Source organism: Grus americana, chromosome 22 (assembly GCF_028858705.1).
Source record: "Grus americana isolate bGruAme1 chromosome 22, bGruAme1.mat, whole genome shotgun sequence".
NCBI lineage: Eukaryota > Metazoa > Chordata > Aves > Gruiformes > Gruidae > Grus > Grus americana.
Genome location: NC_072873.1, coordinates 4,442,356 through 4,461,223, shown reverse-complemented (window position 1 = coordinate 4,461,223; position 18,868 = coordinate 4,442,356). Strand labels below are relative to the sequence as shown.

The 18,868-nt window shown below is 52.0% G+C and overlaps 1 protein-coding gene across 1 annotated transcript in view; it reads left to right on the top strand.

Moving 5' to 3' along the window:
• Nucleotides 1-16,104, top strand: part of CRHR1 (corticotropin releasing hormone receptor 1) — a 30,374-nt gene extending 14,270 nt beyond the window's left edge. The window contains exons 3-13 of the mRNA XM_054801564.1: nucleotides 4,653-4,772; nucleotides 5,968-6,053; nucleotides 7,159-7,265; nucleotides 7,661-7,781; nucleotides 8,049-8,202; nucleotides 8,445-8,505; nucleotides 9,407-9,479; nucleotides 10,180-10,265; nucleotides 12,071-12,206; nucleotides 12,397-12,438; nucleotides 13,645-16,104. Of these exons, the coding sequence (XP_054657539.1) occupies nucleotides 4,653-4,772; nucleotides 5,968-6,053; nucleotides 7,159-7,265; nucleotides 7,661-7,781; nucleotides 8,049-8,202; nucleotides 8,445-8,505; nucleotides 9,407-9,479; nucleotides 10,180-10,265; nucleotides 12,071-12,206; nucleotides 12,397-12,438; nucleotides 13,645-13,785 (1,127 nt within the window). The 3' untranslated portion in view covers nucleotides 13,786-16,104. The remainder of the gene's footprint in view (nucleotides 1-4,652; nucleotides 4,773-5,967; nucleotides 6,054-7,158; nucleotides 7,266-7,660; nucleotides 7,782-8,048; nucleotides 8,203-8,444; nucleotides 8,506-9,406; nucleotides 9,480-10,179; nucleotides 10,266-12,070; nucleotides 12,207-12,396; nucleotides 12,439-13,644) is intronic.
• The last annotated feature ends 2,764 nt before the right edge of the window (nucleotides 16,105-18,868 follow it).

Genomic DNA, 18,868 nt, shown 5'->3' with positions numbered 1-18,868 from the left:
ATAATTGTGGTTGAGTGAGAGCTCGGGACTGGTAGACATATGAGCTAACACATTTCAGCTGTTACTCAGCCTCCTGAGACACCTTAGACAAACCCCATCGCTCCCAATCATGGGAATGAGCCTGTGATTCAGATTTCCATCGTCTCTCCTGGCCCCTTTGCACTGCACAAGTGCGTTCGCCCTTCGAGCAGCAGTAGTGTTGCTGGGGGCAGAGCAGCAATCTGGGATGCTGCAGTGGTGCAAAGCTTTGCCTGGTGTGAGACAACAACGCGTTTACTGGCATGGTTATATCAGAACAACCTTTGCTTTACTCCTCTTCATACCATCCTAGCAATGGTTTGATGGTACAATAACACTTCAGACCTCCCGGCATCAGCTCAAGAGCACCGTGGCCACACGTCTGGTGGTGCTGGCCCAGGATGAACATGCTCCATCCTCTTTAAATTTGCTCAAAATCTTCAGCAGATTAGCTGGGAGTGGAGAGCTTTACCCTGCCAGGCTTCGCACGGCTGTGTGGCTTCAGCTTGGAGCCATCTCAGGGGCCTCTGCAAGTGGTGGAAGCAGGCTGGAGAAGGATGTTTTATGTAAATGGGAGGGATATTGCCATAGTTATCCTGAGACAGTTATTGTGATATAGCTGTCTCAATGTAAGTCCTTGGACGGGCACTTTTTTTCTTCAGAAGAAAAGAAATGCTTTAATTTCTTAATAGAAATGCTGGTACTGGGACCGGCGCTGTTTAACAACTTTGTCGGCAACATGGACAGTGGGATCGAGCGCACCCTCAGCAAGTTTGCCGACGACACCAAGCTGTGTGGTGTGGTCGACACGCTGGAGGGAAGGGATGCCATCCAGAGGGACCTGGACAGGCTGGAGAGCTGGGCCCGTGCGAACCACATGAAGTTCAACAAGGCCAAGGGCAAGGTCCTGCACATGGGTCGGCGCAATCCCAAGCACGACTACAGGCTGGGCGAGGAACGGATTGAAAACAGCCCTGAGGAGAAGGACTTGGGGGTATTGATTGATGAGAAGCTCAACATGAGCCAGCAATGTGCACTTGCAGCCCAGAAAGCCAACCGTGTCTTGGGCTGCATCCCCAGCAGCGTGACCAGCAGGTCGAGGGAGGGGATTCTGCCCCTCTACTCCGCTCTGGTGAGACCCCACCTGGAGTACTGCGTCCAGCTCTGGGGGCCCCAGTACAGGAGAGACATGGAGCTGTTGGAGCGAGTCCAGAGGAGGGCCACGAAGCTGATCAGCGGGCTGGAGCACCTCTCCTATGAGGACAGGCTGAGAGAGTTGGGATTGTTCAGCCTGGAGAAAAGGCGGCTCCAGGGAGATCTAATTGTGGCCTTCCAGTACCTGAAGGGGCCTGCAGGAAAGATGGTGAGGGACTGTTTATCAGGGAGTGTAGTGACAGGACAAGGGGAATGGGTTTAAGCTGAAGGAGGGTCAATTTAGATTAGGTGTTAGAAAGAAATTCTTTACTGTTAGAGTGGTGAGGCCCTGGCACAGGTTGCCCAGAGAGGCTGTGGATGCCCCATCCCTGGAAGTGTTTAAGGCCAGGTTGGATGGGGCTTTGGGCAACGTGGTCTAGTGGAGGGTGTCCCTGCCCGCAGCAGGGGGGTTGGAACTAGATGATCTTTAAGGTCCCTTCCGACCCAAACCATTCTACGATTCTATGATATTGCTTCAAAGCAGCACAACCCAAAGGAAATAGGGTGAGAAGGGATTTGAGTGACTTCCCCTGTGCCACATTCCCCTTCTCAAAGTAGGACCAGCTCCTTCCTACCCCAAATCCTGTGTTTCTATGTGGGAGGGAGCCAAATCAGGGGGATTGGGTGCAGGTAGGAAATTCATTGGCCTTTCTTCCTGTAAAACTGCAAAACCCAAAACTGTCTGTGCAGCCAACGGTGCTGAGAAAGCTGGAGCAGGCATCTGCAGAACCTGGGAGAATAATCCCCCTGCAAATACGGATGGGTCGCAAAGCAGATATGAAAGCATTTAGCACTGATACATATAATTTCCATGCTAAACAGTGCTCTAAATGCTGGGAGCTGCATGCCGCTGGGGAGCAGCTGGAGCAGACAGTCATGCTGGGCAAACGGGTTGTCGCAGCCCTCACGGCACTCTTTGCCTTCGCTGTTTTACTTAACCCTTCCCTAGCAGGAGGGTTTTTTTTTTTTCTTCTCTATATGCTGGAGAGACCAGAAAGAGCAGCATCTGCTTTCTGCAGCTTTTCTTCATCAAGCATTTCTCAACATGACCCCTGGAAAAATGTTACAGCCACCCACTAGATTAAAACCTGGTTGGACAGACCTCAAAATGCCATCTACAGAGGTGATGGAGCAAAGCATGCTATGCAGGGGGTGAAGTCCCAGGAACATCCTACAGCCTGGTTGAGTCTGACCTCTGCCCACCCAGCTGCAGCCCCCAAGCCCAATGTCACCCCACACCACAACCCCAACCCATGGGAAGAGGAGGGGGCTGAGGTCCTGGTGATGCTGCTCCACCTTCACCCTGCATCCCTGCCACGGTGGGACTGCAGACCCATCCACTCGGTTTGTCATATGGTGGGGGGCCGTAGTACTTTAATGGGAGTGCCAAGTACCATTAAATCGAGTGCCTTGGAGAAATGTGGAGGTATTAAATCCATACTTGAGCAGACATATAACAGAATGATGCCATTTTTGTCTGACCACATCATTTCCATGAATCTATCTTGGGTTTGGTTATTAATGGTATTGCTGTGGTTTTGATTTACCAATGGAGAGTACTGTTGCTGCCGCTCTTTGGCTCTGCTGACTTTTAATTACTGAGTCTTCCTGCTTGTCCTCCCTGAGCAGTCTGCATATGTGCCTCAGCACAGCCCCTGGGATGCAGGAGGGAAACTGAGGCACTGAGGATGGGAAGAAAACAGAGTTTGTGCCCAGCCCCACCGGTCACAGTGAGGGTTTTCGATGAGTGCATGAGCTGCTCTGGGCATTAGCACTGTGCAAACCCCATTTTCCTGTGCTGGGTTATTCCAAGCAAAGCTTTTCCTATTCCAGATATTCATGTGGCTTCTCACCTGGGTGAATTCCCAGGTGACTAACAGAGACAGCACTTGTGATTTAACTTTGTTCTTAGTTGAAGCAATTACCAGTTGTCTTTTCTCTACCTGGATGAATATTATAATAAAATTTTAAACAGGGACTTCATTTTCTGTGACCCTCTATTTCTCTGTCAAATTTAGGTCAAAACAACTAAGGAGCTCGACAAATGCTAATGGATGCAGATAAGCACAGACATGCAAACTACACGTGATTAAACACACCTTGTTTCCTAAGAAATACAGGTTTAAAACAGTTAACTTAAAGTGAATGTTGCCGCAGCAACCATACACATTAGCAAAGCTAAAAGCAAAGTTCACTGTTAAAATTAATTTCTCACTACAAGCTACGGAAGGCAGAAGGTAACGCTCACCATGGTCTGATGCTTTCCCAGCTCACATGCTTGGAAGTTGTTTTCCCTTGCAAAAATATTTGAAGAAAACCCTCTTTTTCTTTGTATGGAAAATTTGCTCTGAGAAAATCCCAAGAAACCAAGGACTCAATTTTTCAGATAATCAATGAAAGCAAATATTCCCCCGTGAAACTTTCATCATATTAATAACACAGTATTTTGCTTTTTCTGTTCACTTGCTCTTTAGCCAGCTCTATCCACAGGAAATTTTGGGAAAGCCATTCAGATAACAACATTGAGTCTGGGTGGAGAGGAAACACTCTGTTCTCACACCCAGAGAGCTGTGAATTGGGGTGTTTTGTTTTAGTAAATGGCAATGTCTGTCTCTGCACCGGCAGCACAAACATCTCTGGTACCCAGGAGCGGTTTGCACTGAACTCTGCCCCTTCCAGGGTCTGCTGCCCATCCTTCTGCTGCCTGTCAAGGATTGTATTGTATGGATATTACAGCCGTTGTGCTTCCTACCTCACTTTGTAGCTAGGACATATTTAGCTACAGTACATGTTGTTCTAAATATACACAAATTATACATAAAAAAGCCTGCAATCTGGCCTACCTAATGCCTACGTTAGCACACTTGTGTAGCTGGGAAAAGCATACAAGTCCTGCTTGAAATCTGAAATAGCAGCAACAGACTTGGAGCAATCATCCTGGGAAAGGCTGGAAGAGACCAATGGGAATGGCTAGGGAGGAGATCCTGCAGCCAGGAGGTGTGAGAGGGTTGGAGGGGCTCTGAGAAGCATCCCACCAGCACCAGGCTGGAATCACTACCAGGAAAGGGAAAATCTGGCTTATTGCTGCTGGTTGCAGGGTTGAAGAAGGGAACACAGCTGGAGGACGAGAGCCAGAGAACCCCAAGCTGACTTGGGAAGCTAGGTCAGAAAACTAGGCTTGTGCCAGAACTGGGCTTAACCCAGGTGCTCAGACAGGGCCAGGGTGATAGTCATGGCCAGGATGGATCAACAAGCCCTTGGGGAATATTAGCAGAGATCCCATTTGGTGTCTACCACAAGGGTCTTCTGGGGGCTGAGCTTGCAGCAATCCATCAGGTCACCTGGGACTGCAGCCCCAGTTCTCAGGGCAAACCGTGAACTTTAACAGCCTGGAGGTGGCCCACAGTCCTCCACTAACTCTCTACCCTTCTTCCCCATAGGTCCCCAGTGCAACGCCTCGGTAGACCTGATCGGCACGTGTTGGCCCCGGAGCGCAGTGGGACAGCTGGTTGCTCGACCCTGCCCTGAATATTTCTACGGCGTGCGGTACAACACCACGAGTAAGATGAGCGGCACTGGTGGGGACATGGTGGAGGAGGGATGGGGGAGATCAGAGAGCAATGTGCACAGGGGCTGCAGAGGCACAAACAATACATGTCTGGGTACAGAGCTCACTGGGGGCTCTGTGGGATCCATCAACCAAAAAAGAAAAAAGCCCTCATATCCCAAATTTCAGAGAGGGTGGTTTCACAGCAGCAGCTTTATAAGCAGGTCCTCCTGGACATGCCCCCATGAAGGGGGAGAGGGCTGACACTCTGCTGTGGGAGGTGGCACAGAGGTTTTCAACCCCCAGCTGAGCAAGGAGTGGGGGACCTTGTGGCTCATCCCCTCCTGGCACGGGTGACTGCATTGTCACTGCCAATGACGTGCTGGGAGCAGGGGACAAAGCAAAGACGCTTGAAAAGTGCCCAAAGCCATTCCTAGCACACGGTAGAGTTTCTGACCACCCAAGTGCTGCTTTTGATGAAAGAAACATCTTGCTTCCCACAGAAAACATCAATTTTTCCATCCCACGCATTTTTGCAGCAGTAGAAGATTGCATGCGTTCGGCTCCTGCTTTGTGGTGCCTCTAATGCCATTACAAGAGTCTCTTTGCATTAATCCATACTTGTGCCTGCCTAAGATCCATCCCCACCCCTGTCCCATCCCATTGCCCTGATGAGGCTCACAGTCTCTCTTGTTAATAGCAGAAGCCCAGCATCGCCGTGGTGCTGACGCTAATTGGAGGCTGCTCCAAGACTGTCGTTGCCATTCCTTCCCAATTAGCCTTGCCGCTTGCCATCCTTGCTGGGAGGCAAAGAAAGCTCCTAATACAGGGAGAGAAGTGAAAACTTCACGCTGTCGTTGCAGCAGCACTCGCAGGATGGCACGGTTGCTCGAGCAAATGGCACAGAGGAGGGGAAAGGAGAGTCAAACTCGTGCTGCTCCCACCGCATCTCAGTGGTGGGAGGCATCGGGATCCCCCGGCACGGAGGGGCAGAGCTGGTGCAGACCCAAAGCCCTTGAGCGGGTCTGAAACGTTCCGAGGATTTTGGCGCTGCCATCACAACCAAGACAGCATTTGAGCTGGCTTCAAAGCAAACGATGCCACGGGTTCGATGCCAGTGACCCCTGCATTAGTGACAATCATCAGGTCACATCTTTGTTCCCATCCCTGTGCACCATTAACCCTTCGACACGCACCTTCTCTTTCAGATAATGGCTACAGGGAATGCCTCGCTAACGGGAGCTGGGCAGCACGGGTCAACTATTCCCAGTGCCAGGAGATCCTCAGCGAAGAGGTAGGACCTTGGTAGTTCCTCAGCTGGGCTCTTGGCAGGAGGGTGAGGGACAGACAATGGAGTTTTGAAGGGCAACAGCATCCAGGTCAGGAATGGCCCAAGGGAGCTGTGCACTGGGTGTGCAGCTGCATCCCAGATGTAAGGTTTGCATGCAGCATATATGACCCCCTTCTTGATTTGTATTTTCATTCCCTGCCAAAAATACAGCCATGCCTGTTTCCTTCCCTGTTAAGAATCCAAGAGGATTTGCAGTGTGAGGTCTCCTGGCTGCAGGGCCACTGGGTGCAGATCAGCATGCCCTCCAGCCCCATCACCCTCCTCCAGCTCCCTCCTGACACAAGCACTCAGTGCAAACCCCATCCCTCCCCACTGGCAATGAAATAAAAGAGATGTTTAGGAAGCTGAAAGAGATAAAAAAATAGGCACCAAGAATTACAAGCCCCTGAGTAGGTCAAGCCAGCCCTCAGAGCAGGGGAGAAGAGATACAGTCTGTTCATTTGCAGTTGATAACCACCTCTGGTATTTAAGATGCTGATATCTCTTGCCAGGAATGGTTTTCTCACTCAGTTAATTGCTAATTCACAGGTTGGATGAGTGCCTAACAGCAGGAGCAATCAATTAATTTAATTATCACTCACACCTTCCTGAGATCCCCTGCTCCCTCTGCCCAAATTCATCCCAGCCTCTCAGCTGCCCCCAGGGCAATGGGGAATGAACTGAGACATCAGATGTCACGTTGTCAGTGAGCTCAGCTGAATTACAGCAGGACTTCTCCAGAGGATGGGGTGGGGATGTCCCAGTGCTGAGCAGGGGTGATGTAGGGGCAGTGACTGTGAGCTGCCCTGGCATGGGCAGGATGTGAAATGCCTGAGCCCTTTGCAGGGCCAGGCTGGTGCCTCTCCTGTCCACGTTAGCCCCATCTGACCAGCCGTGTCCCCTTCCAGCCCCATCTCCACTGTCCTGCACCAGCTGAGTTCCAGTTGCTTTCTGAAAAAGGGCCCAAAACTTGTGATGCAGCTCTCGGAGGTGATATGGTGGAGGAGGTGGCTTTGAGGTGGTACTTGGGGCTGCTGCTGACCCCCTCCCATCTTCCCCCCTCCCCCAGAAAAAGAGCAAGCTGCACTACCACATTGCTGTCATCATCAACTACCTGGGGCACTGTGTCTCACTGGGGGCCCTCCTCGTGGCCTTCGTCCTCTTCATGCGTCTGCGGTGAGTGACCTGACCACTGCTGTGCTCCTGCCAGGGATGAGCCCAGGGAGGTCACCCCATGGCTGTCAGGCTGGGGACGTACCCAGCCCCTGTGTTTTGCCATATCCTCCCCATGGCCATTGCTCTCCAGTCTGGAGGGATCATGCCTATCTCAGGGTTATTTCCCTCCTGCTGCTTTTTTAAAGCAGTGGGTTATGGAGGCAGAGGGTCCTCAATGTCTTCCACTTCCTGGCCCTGGTCCTGCCCACCTCACCCAGCGCATGGCCCCAGCAGCTCACCCTTGGGGTCCCAACAAAGACATTCAGCTCCACAAACAGCCCTGTCCCCCAGCCCGTATGCGGCCAGCCCCCAGACATCCACCAGGCTCTGATGGTCCCTTGTCCCCTCTTCTCCAGGAGCATCCGGTGCCTGAGGAACATCATCCACTGGAACCTGATCACAGCCTTCATCCTACGCAATGCCACATGGTTTGTGGTGCAGCTCACGATGAACCCAGAAGTGCACGAGAGCAATGTGGTAGGTGCTGCTCTGCCAGGCAGCTGGCCTGAGCTCAGCCCTGAGCTGCTGGGGTGTGCATGGAGTGTGAGGATTCTAGATATGAGGCTACAAAAGCAGCTTGAGGGCCTAAATAGGACTGCCTGGTGGTTGGTGGACAACCCAGGCTTATGAGAAACATGGGTTCAATTGTTTTGCTGTGGTCTGTGTTGCTCTGTGCATTGGTTTCACCACTAACGCAGAGCTCTGCTCTTCACCCTCCATGTCTCCTGCTAACGTGCTCGGCAGGTCTGGTGCCGCTTGGTCACTGCCGCCTATAATTACTTCCACGTCACCAACTTTTTCTGGATGTTTGGTGAGGGCTGCTACTTGCACACAGCTATCGTGCTCACCTACTCCACGGACAAGCTCCGCAAGTGGATGTTCATCTGCATTGGCTGGTGTAAGTACTAGTATTTCCCCTTCACCCACCAGGTACCTGGTGTTTTAGCAATGTGCGATGCCCACCTCCATCCTCTGCTCCAGCTCTTCTTGTACCCAAATAGCTGGAAAAGGGCTGCCAGGAGCAGGAGGATGGGTTTTGCAGCTCACCTGGTGGTTTACCCTGTGTGAGAAGATCCCTGTTACAGCATAATTTGGTGGCAACATTGCAGCCCTGAGACTCATCTGTGTGTTCATCTGCAGGTATTCCCTTTCCCATCATCGTCGCCTGGGCCATCGGGAAGCTGTACTACGACAATGAGAAGTGAGTCTGACTGCTGTCATTCCCTGTTCTTTCTGCCCAGTTCCCCAGAGACCAGTTGTGCCAGGGGCTCTGCACAGAGGCAGGCACGGATCCTGCCTGGAAGGGCTGACACAAGGCAGGGTACATGGAATGGGTGGGAGGAAAAAAAAAAAGGTAATATTCTTCCATTCTTTCTTTTATCCCACTTCTGTGCTCTCTGCTGCACGAGCCCTGCCTGCAGTCACCTGCCGCTGCATTTTTCTCTTCACAGGGCAAATGAGATTTTTAAGGGGGCAAAAAAGCAAGATCAAGCCAGAGCTCCTACAATGTGTTTGCTAAATGGAGCTGGGATTTAATCTACCAGCAGAGATATAAACTACCACCACCTGAGCCATTTTCACAGAGACTTGCTAATGAAGGACTTAACAGGCACCCGCGAGTTCATCACACTGACGATGAAGTTAAAAAGAGCCCATTTAGATGAATGGCAGCTTGTCTTGTTTTTCAGTGCTAGTTTTGCCCCCTGACTTCAACAGCCCAGTGCTACACACGCAGGCACAGCACTGATTTAACGAAACCCAACAAGGTGCTCCCAGGACACGCATACACCTGCCTGAGCTCTCACAGGGTTTGCTGGGGACAGAGCCAACCCAGACCTGTGTGTGTTTAAGGTTGTCCCCGGTCATCCTACGATAACCAGTTCCCCCATCTATACAGGGCCCATAAACCCCCCCCACAAACCCCCATGCACCTCCATATACCAGGTTCCTGGGGAATCTATTCCATGGTGGCTACAGCAGTTTAAGTTGTAGTGCTTTCACCCTACAGACCATGACTTACAGAGATTGTGCAAGGACAGGAGTAAATCCAGGTCACTCACACTGCAGGCTTGTCCCCAACACCACTTGTCCTTGCCTTGCAGGTGCTGGTTTGGGAAGCGAGCGGGAGTTTATACTGATTACATTTACCAAGGTCCTATGATCCTGGTGCTTCTGGTAAGAGCAAAGCGACCTTGCTTGCTAAATATTCCCTTTTGGGAAGGGACAAAGAGGGCCAGAGGTGCCAAGTCATAAGCAGCAGTGCCAGGGTCCAACCTATGTTTTTAGGGGGAAAACTGTGCACGGGGTCCCACAGCTTTTCCTCCCTCCTTGCCCAACATTGAGAAAACCCGAGGGAGTACTAATCACCGGCAGCAACTGGCCTTGCTGAATAATTGAACCTGCTTCTCATTTCCCAGCCCATCAGGTAGCCAGGCTACTTCTAATTTGTGTCAATTTGTGCTCAGCTACCAGTGCTGCCTTCCCGTGCCCTCGTTAGTGGTCTGGTGGCCGGGAGAACAGCCAAGCAGTTCTTCGCTGTGATGGCAGCCACTCTCCCAAAATCCCTTCGGCCACTTTCTATTCCTCCTCCCCACCTGCCTTTTTTTCCCTTTACCCCTTTCTCCAATGCCTGCCCTTCATCACCCATCTCCTGGCGTGCCCTGCTGCCCCGCTCCCTTAAACAAACTCTTAAATCTTATTGCCAAAGTGCTTTAAAAACAATAAATGCATATGTCCTGTCCAGTGCATGGAAGGCAATAGATCAGGTTCACAAGGAAACATTCCCATTTCCCCTGGAACAGTCCATTGCCTCCACTTCAGAAAGGGGAGGAAACGTTGGGGAGCAGACACTAACAAGGTGCCCTCTTCCTTCCAGATCAACTTCATCTTTCTGTTCAACATCGTCCGAATCCTCATGACGAAGCTCCGAGCTTCGACCACATCGGAGACAATCCAGTACAGGTAAGAGCGTGAGCAACCCTGCAGAAAGCAGACCTAGAAACTGCATTAGCATGATTGGGGGGGGCAGGAACAGCCCCATCAGCCAAGTACCAAGGGGATGGGAGCATGGAGAGACTTCTAAGAGCACCTCAAATGTTTTTTGGATGCACATGGCGGTTGCATCTGGTGTTGTTCAAAAATCCTGGCCAGTGAGAGCTTTGTGGTGGAGAACATGGACGGCTGGATCTGCCTTCAAAGGGAGCCACTGGGAGGTGAGTATCTGCAAAAGCTTTTCTGGTGGGACCTGATCAGCTCACTGGACTCGGAGCTGCAAATCTCGGAATGGAGGTGAGAATTAAATCGCCACTTGGCAGCAAAGCAAAGGCCGAGGAAGGAGTAATGAATCGATGCCACCCCAAACACCTCACTAAGCTGCAAGGAGAAGGCAGCACTCTCGGCAGTATGCGGCAGGAAGATTTAATCCTTCCCTTCTGGGGAATATTTTGCAGACAACTTGGGAGGTGCATGGTCAGAGCAGCTCTCCAAAGTACCTGGAACAGGAGAAGACACCTTAGTCTTCATCAATGCTTCTCTCTGGATCATTTTCTGGGCATGAATCAGGGAATCTCACAGTGCTGGGTCAAGAGAAGCAGGTTTGGGGTGGAGGGTGCCTTTTTCAGCTGAGAATGGAAAAATTCAGATGCTGTAATTGGGAAATGCCAGCTTTCCTCATTGAGCTGGCAGTATTGAGCTGGCATGAAAAATTCAGCTTGGGGTGAGCAAAGATAAAGGTTATTGAAATAGGCTGGTTGGCCTCTGTCAGCAATTTTGAAAGACTTTTGGTTTTCCAGTATTCGCCTGATCTTGGCAGGGAAGGTTTTTCACCTTTGGGCAGTAGAACATTTTCATTTCCCAGAAACGTTTTGTGGGACAGGATAACTTGGAGAGTTTGGTAGGTTATAAACTGTGTAATGCTGCTTAAACCGGGCAAGGGACAGCCCTGGAGGGCTCCCGCTCACCTTAGATGATGGCTTTTGGTAAAAAGCTGATGTATCCCCCGCTACCATGGCTGCTCCCCTGGAGAAGCTCCACCAGTACACGTGCTGTCCCCTGGTTTGCCAACCTGAAGATTCTCATGTCCTCGTTATTCCCAGCTCCTCCATGCCATCTGCCAGTTTGTGTCAGTGGCTGTGGCTCTCCTCCAGGTCACCAATGCAGCACCGTCCCAGGCCCCATCCCTGACCAGCCCAGACTGCCAGGGATGACTTTTACTGTGTTCAGCTGATGTTGGAATCTGTCCATTAACAGGATATTTAAGCAAAAAAGTGTTTACTTGGCATCGTTCTTGTCCCCTAATCCAAACGAATGAGATGCCAAGCCCCAATCATTCCTGCACTCTCTTGTGTCAGCACTATTACTTTTCACAAACCGCACTTGTAATCTCATCAAGAAAAGATATCAAATTAATTAGCTGAGATAAGTTTTTCATAAACCCATGTTGAAGGGTGTGAATTATTTTATCCTCCTTAATTCCTTTTTAATTGAGCCCTAGATCAGCCAAGCAATCATTTCACACCAGCTCAAGGTCAGGCCTCCACTATCCACCGCCCTTTTCTGGATGGAGAAACCACAGAAGGTGCCCAGTGCTCAAACCAGCCCACTCACTTGGGGATCACATTGGAAAACAGCCCAGCTCTGCTCCATCCTCCCCTCGTCACTAGTTTGCCCAGCCCCAGACGGACCAGTCTGGTGCTGGGAGTGGGATGGGGAGAGTCCCAATGCCCAGGGCTGCACTGCAGCATCTTAGGTCCATGTTTTTTCCCCAGAAAAGCAGTGAAGGCCACACTGGTGCTGCTGCCCTTGCTGGGAATCACCTATATGCTGTTCTTTGTCAACCCGGGGGAGGATGAGATCTCCAGGATCGTCTTCATCTACTTCAATTCCTTTCTGGAGTCCTTCCAGGTATGGTCCTCAGCACTAGCTTCCATCCCAGTCCCCCACCAAGGGATGTAGAGGAGCCCATGCTGTGGCTGATGCTTCGCCCTGCTTCTGCCCCCTCCCAAAAAGACCTCCCCAAACCCCAGGGGAGCTCGAAAGCTCTTGACCCTGGGGATGGCTGCTGGCCATGACTCTGCTGCTTGTCTCCTTCCAGGGCTTCTTCGTCTCTGTCTTCTACTGCTTCCTGAACAGCGAGGTGAGCAGCAGGGGTTAGGGTGGGGTGGGTCTACACCTTTTCTTGCAAGCAGATGCAAGCTCAGCCCGAGGCTCTGCCCCTGCACAGAGCTCAGAAGGTGCTGGCACCCAACTCCCCAGCTGAAGACATTTGCCGTATCAGTCAGTGCATTACCTCCAGCTACAGACACATCTGCAGCCACAGGTTGTGTCCGGAGGGACAGGAGGAAAATCCACCCCTGAGAACAGACACTCTTTGGATGCACTCACGTGATTTGGTGCAGCAGAAGAACCTAGAGTCCCCCCATCCTTGGGAAATCCTTCCCCAGGGTGATCCCCATACGCACGTGGGTACCCGGCACGTGGACAGGGGCACCTCCCAGGCTCTGACCCAAACCACAGACAGCAGAAAGCAAAGGAGGTGGGAGCAGAGGCCGATCCTGGAGCTAATCATTTGGGCAACTCTTTCCTCTGCCTCCTCCCAAATGCTCTTGCACCTTTACTGGCTCTGGAAAGTGCCCCAGACAAGCTTGCTTCATTACCAAATTGTAAATAATTGATGCAGGAGGAAAAGGGACTGGACCAGGGCTAGCTGGTGAACCAGGAGCTTATCATACCATACAATTCATGGTCCTTCATCTCTCAATCCCAGCTGGGCTGGCTGAGGATTTTGGTGTTCACCCAACTGCAGAGTCTCAGCTGCCTGCATCCAGTGCCCTTTTCCCAGGGCTGTCCCACACTGCAGTTAATGAAAAGGCATTCCTTCACTGTTTACCTGCCACACAAAGAACTTGGGTGGAATTAATGTCGAAGAAATGCCACTAACATGAACCAGTCAAGTCATAAAACCTCCCCAACTGTGTCCTGTGTCCCTCCCAGCCCCTTGCAGCATCCAATGCAGCATGTGAGATGCTGGGTCTCCTGCCGAGTCCCTGTTCAGATTTATTTCTCCCTCTTGTTTCCATTTTGTGCTCAGAGGCACCATCAGTCGAGTTCACCTCTCTTCACAGCTGCAAGGGCTGCGTTTCACTGGCATCACATCAAACAAGGCTGGGTGCCCTGGGAGGTGAGAGGAGCTCCCAGGACCCTCCCTGCCCCTGGAGAGCTGAGCAGGGTTTTGGTGGCATTTTTGGTTGAAAGACTGAGGATGAGGATGGCTGATGCCTCTGAACAACTTTGGACAGCCACATAGTGACTGAATGTCCCCTCCTCTGTCTCACACCCCCAGGTCCGATCGGCCGTGCGGAAGCGGTGGCACCGATGGCAGGACAAGCACTCCATCCGCGCCCGTGTGGCTCGGGCCATGTCCATCCCCACCTCCCCAACCCGCGTTAGCTTCCACAGCATCAAGCAGTCCACAGCTGTCTGAGCCGGGAGTGAGCTGCCATATGGGATGGGGGAGCCAGCATCCCCACTGCGTGGGACCCCTGACATGTTACAGCACAGGAGCCAGGTCCTGCCCGCACCCACCAGTCTCACAGAGGATGCACAAACTTGCCGCATCTATGGGAAACCCTACAGAAGCTCCTGTCCCACTTACTGGGGCAGATCTGTAGGACAGGACAGCTGAGATGCTGCTTTGTCATCTCCCTGGCAGCGGCATGACCTGCTGGGGTGGCAGAAGGAGCCAGAGGAGCCCGGAGAGGTTGCAGCAGCCTCCCTGCCCGCCTCTATCCTGGGCACGATGCCCCATGTCCCATCGCTGCCTCTCTCAAGTTTGTCACTGCTTTGAGGTGGCAGGACACCAGGACATTGCTGGGATGGCTTATGGGGCTAATCCCTTGGGAAGCAGGGTCAGCCTTCCAGTGAGTGCATGCTGGGATGCTGCTGGGGGGGGAGCAAAACCCTCTGGGGAGGCCAAAGCCCTCTGGGTTGATGGGGGATGGATTGAGAGCCCTGGACTGATTGCAGACATTGCTTTATGTGGCTGTGGTTTTGTACCACTGGGGTTATTGGAGCCCTTCCCTGCCCCTCGTCAGGTCGCCAGGAGGTCCTGTAACTGCTGCTTGGTCCAACTGGTCATTTCTTATCTTGACACTGAGGATGTGAGGCAGAACAATGGGGTGGGAGAGGGGAGGGAACCATGCAGGGGATGAGGAGGGGTCCCAGGGGCTCTGAACAGCCACATGGAGGGGGCTTGGCCTGAAGGGAGGCATGAGGTTTAGTTAATCCTGTGGCCTGGCCCAGCCCAGATGGGTCTACAGGTCTTTGCAAAGCCCCTGGAGCTCAGGCTGGCTCCGTGCCCCTGCTCGGGGATGGAAAGGCAAGGGAGAGCTGCAGCAAAGCAGTGGCTCAGCTCTCTAAAGGCAGCTACCGTGGGGACACGCTGTGGCTTTGCTTCCCCTCCTCCCTGCCCTGCTTTTATCCATGCAGATGGGCTTGGTGCCAAAGCTGCTCCTTGCTCTTACGCAGGGGATGGGGCCAAATCATTCCCATGCTGGGTTAAGTGCCTTGGAGGAGTGGCAGCCTCCCTCCCCATGCTGGGGACCACAGACCGTCTACCGTGCAGCTCCCAGGTCCTGCCAAGTCGCCAATCCACTCCTGATGTCCTGTTTCATGTGGTCACCAAAAGCAGCTGAGCAGAGAGCTCTCTGCAAGGCAGAGGGTTTTGCCCTGACCTCCTTGGAGCCATGTTTTCCCCACCCCATATGAGATCTGGGGATGCTTGGACAGAGGGAGGATGCCAGAGGGGCTACAGGCCAAATCTGCTCTCTGCATCCCAGGGATTTTGCCACCAGGGCCCTGCACTGGGTCTAGTATGAGTCCCTTCACACTTCCATGCCTCAGTTTCCCCACAATAGACAACAAGCATAGGTATTTCCCACCCTGGGGAAATTTAAGCATCTTTGTAGTCCTCTGTGATTTCCTCAGGGTACACCACCAGAAAGGAATAAAGTCTTTCTTTTTTTACTTTAAAGCTAGGCATAGGCTAAAACCTCCAGGTGCTTTCTTTAAACATTCAAGAAGTTAAATAATTTGAAGCAAATTCCTCCCATTTCCCTCCCACTGAGATTTCCTACCTGCATGTCCACTGTGCAGCTAAAACCAGAATTACCCCATTGCCTCCAATAACGTGCTGGGAGCAGCGACAGCTCCCAATATGATGGAGTGACCACAACGAGGACCATGCCCTGCACATGGGGCAGATTTTGGTCCTTGTACAAGCTCGTCCTTCACCAACAGCCCCAGAAACTGCTGCTTATCCAATACATGGGTAAGAGAAAGACCCCCAGAGTTTATACAATGGGAAAACTGGCAGCTCCCAGCTTTATGGCTGCTTTCGGAAGGGGCTGATGCCCTGCAAGGAGTAGACTTGCTCTGTCCCGACCCTTGGACAGTTTGATTTCTCTGTCAGCTGCTTTGGCAGGAGCTAATAAAGATCTGGCAGCTACAGACAAGGGGAAATACCCCAGGGAGCTTTTTCGTTGTACATACAAGTAATGTTACCAAAAAGTGATGCGCTACATGTTCAATTTGGATTTTCTAAAGTGGGGTCATTTTTGGTGGAAAAGAAGATGGAAATTGAGAAAACCAAAGAAAGAAACCCAAATAGAAGCATCTGTGTTTGCATCACTGTTTTTTCCTTCTCCTCTTGGTGGTCTACTCCAACTGACATGACTTTGCTTTCCGTAGCTGGAGAGGTGTGTGTATTCTTGGCCTTGTTTGATTAAAATGACTTCGATTCGTCTCACAAGGACTTTTGGGGCATGTTTATCTTTTGGAAAAGACAACCCCAGCATGGCCCCTCCCCGCTTTCCATGGGAGCCTCCTGGCACTGCAGTGGGCTCAGCATCCCACTGGCCACAGAGGCACCTGCGGCAGCCGGTGGCTTTTTTATCTCCTCTCTACCCCAAACCCACACGCCTATAGCATGGAGGTGGGATACAGGTTCCCCATGAAGGTATCAACACCACCTCTCTCATCTAAGGAGGGGTGAGGAGCACTCTGTGGGTCTCCCATGCAAGTACCATCAGGGCTAGAGAAACTCCTCCAAGTTTTCTGTCATGTTCCCTCTCGCCAGCTGAGCTAAGACAGAATAAAAACGTAAGTGCTTCACAGCAGGAGGCAGGGCCAATTAAAACCGAATTTCATTTCATACATCAATGTTTACAAGTGAAATTCAGACACAAACATCTCTTTCTGGTCAAGTTCTTCCGTTGCAGAATTAATTTGCTCATCACACAGAGCCTTGGAGAGCGCTGTAATTTGGTAAGCACCATGCACATAAATAATAATTACAGGTTCCTGCTGATTACATGATTGTATTTCAAGTTATCAAGTAATTCCGAGATTAATGACCTGCCAATCCCGTGCTCTTGATGAGGTTGTAGCCTCTTGAGGTAATCCTGCATTAACCCTTGATGTTATCCTGGCACCTCCTGGGGATGGGAGAGGCAAAGTGGGACCCCAAGGATGGGACCTTATGGAGCTGTGGGTCATCCTGGGCTGGGAGCAAGGCAGACTCACAGGAGCATCTCTGGCACACAGAAGTGAAGTTTAATTTAGCTTCTTTATTTGATTAACACATGAAACCCACCACAGAGGTTGCCTCCAGCCCTGGAGTCACTCCCCAGCCTCAGACCTACCACCTGGGGTTGAAGCTCGGGTGTCCTGACTGCCCTGCAATACTTCCCCAGCACACCGAGAGCTGGCAAAGGAGAAAACCTGCCATCTGGAGCCTGAACCAAGGGAGGCAGAGGAAAGCTCATGGTCCTGACCCTCTGTGGAGGATCTGAGCTTTCATCCCACCTTCCAGCTGGGCTGTCCTGGGCAAACAACTTCATTGCCAGAACCAGGACCTCCCAATTCCTGCTCCACTGCCATGGGCATGATGCACTGTCCATCAGTTGGAGGATTTATAGCTTGTTTTTAAAGCCAAGCTGGGACTATCATTCCCCTTCCTCCATCCTGGCTCAGACACCGCATTTCTGTCTGGTTGTCCCCAGCTTTGGTCCATTCCTGGATGTTTAACCCTCTCTGTACCTTCCCAGGCTGGCAACGAACCTGGAAGAGGTGGGAGGTGGGGAGGAAGAGGACATCTTGTGGCAGTTTATAGCCCGATGGGTTCATTTGTGGCTTTCAGTGCCGTCTGCCCCAAGATGCCTCTCGCCTGTGATGTGTCGTCCTTCCAGTGCTGCCAAACCCTCAAATAAATATTTCATCCTTTAATTCCAGTGCCCTCTTGCTCGCTGCTCTCCCCCCAGCGCGAGCTTCCCGCTGACATTTGTCACTGCAGTCACACTTAAATGGCTTTCAAAAGCGTGTGGCGACGAGAGACAGGCAGCTCTCTGCCACCTTCATGAAATTTTCAAAGGGCTGTATTTTTCCAGTTTGGAGGAAATCTAAAGATCAGAGACACAAGCGCAGCTCCCCTTGATCCTGTCAAAGAGCCTGTCTGTCCAGCCCTGGAGAAAAGGCTTTTCTGGCTGTTCCTGCAGGAGCCCCAGGGCCGTGCCGAAGGCAGCAGAGGTGTGTGCATCACACAACGTGCTGGAGATGGGCATCTGCAAGGAGCAGTGATGAGTCGGTCCCACAACCAAGAGTCACTCGTGCTTGTGGCTCTGGATCTATGTGTGGTGGTCACCCACACCCAAGTCCATCCTCAACGATGCTCCCATGGGGATGTGTGCCAAGGGTTGTCCAGGTTTGTTTGGAAATAGCTTGGTCCCTTCAGTCCCCAGCAGCCTGCTCCCATCACAGCACCAGCAGAGCCCTGCAAGCGCCGTGGCCGGGCTCCCCTCCCCTGCCCTCCTCGCTGCCAGGCAAAAGTTCCCATGGGAAACTGTTGCTTTTAGGCTGTTTAAATCTGCTGCTGAGCCTCCTACTAGAAGGGGAAACTGAGGCATGGATTTGCCCCGTGTTGCATAAGGAGATGCTGGGCTCTGCCTGCTGAGCACCTTCCTGCCAGACACCTCTGCTGCAGACCATCCTCCAGCCCCAGTCATCCTGGGGCTGCGACCTGCTTTAGGAGATATCAGTGTGATGGAAGGCTCAGGACCCTCCTCAGCAGCCCACAGCCTCCTTCTGCCCTGGAGGAAACAGCCCTAGGGGGACATACCCCATCCTGACCCGACCAGCAATCCCTCAAATACAATTGCTTTCTGCTCCGACAGCAGCATCCATTTCCAGCCAGCTTGCTCATATATTGAGCTGCCCTTCCTGGCTCTTTACGGCAGGAGACCCTAATTTTGGGTGCAGCAGGGGAAGGGTCACAACTTCCCTCACTCAGCTCTGTGTTCGTGGGAACCAATGCCCAACAGGGTTCCCCAGCAGTGCCGGTGGCAAGTGCTTGAGATCCAGAGGTCCGTTTCTTCTCGTGGTCCCTGGCTGCTTCATTTGCTGCTTCCTCATTTTTGCATTGAGGCAAATCACAAACGACTGGTCCTCACCTGCCCTTTCCAGCACATGGTGTTGGTGTCATGGCCATCCTGGCTCAGCTGGCACAAAGTCTT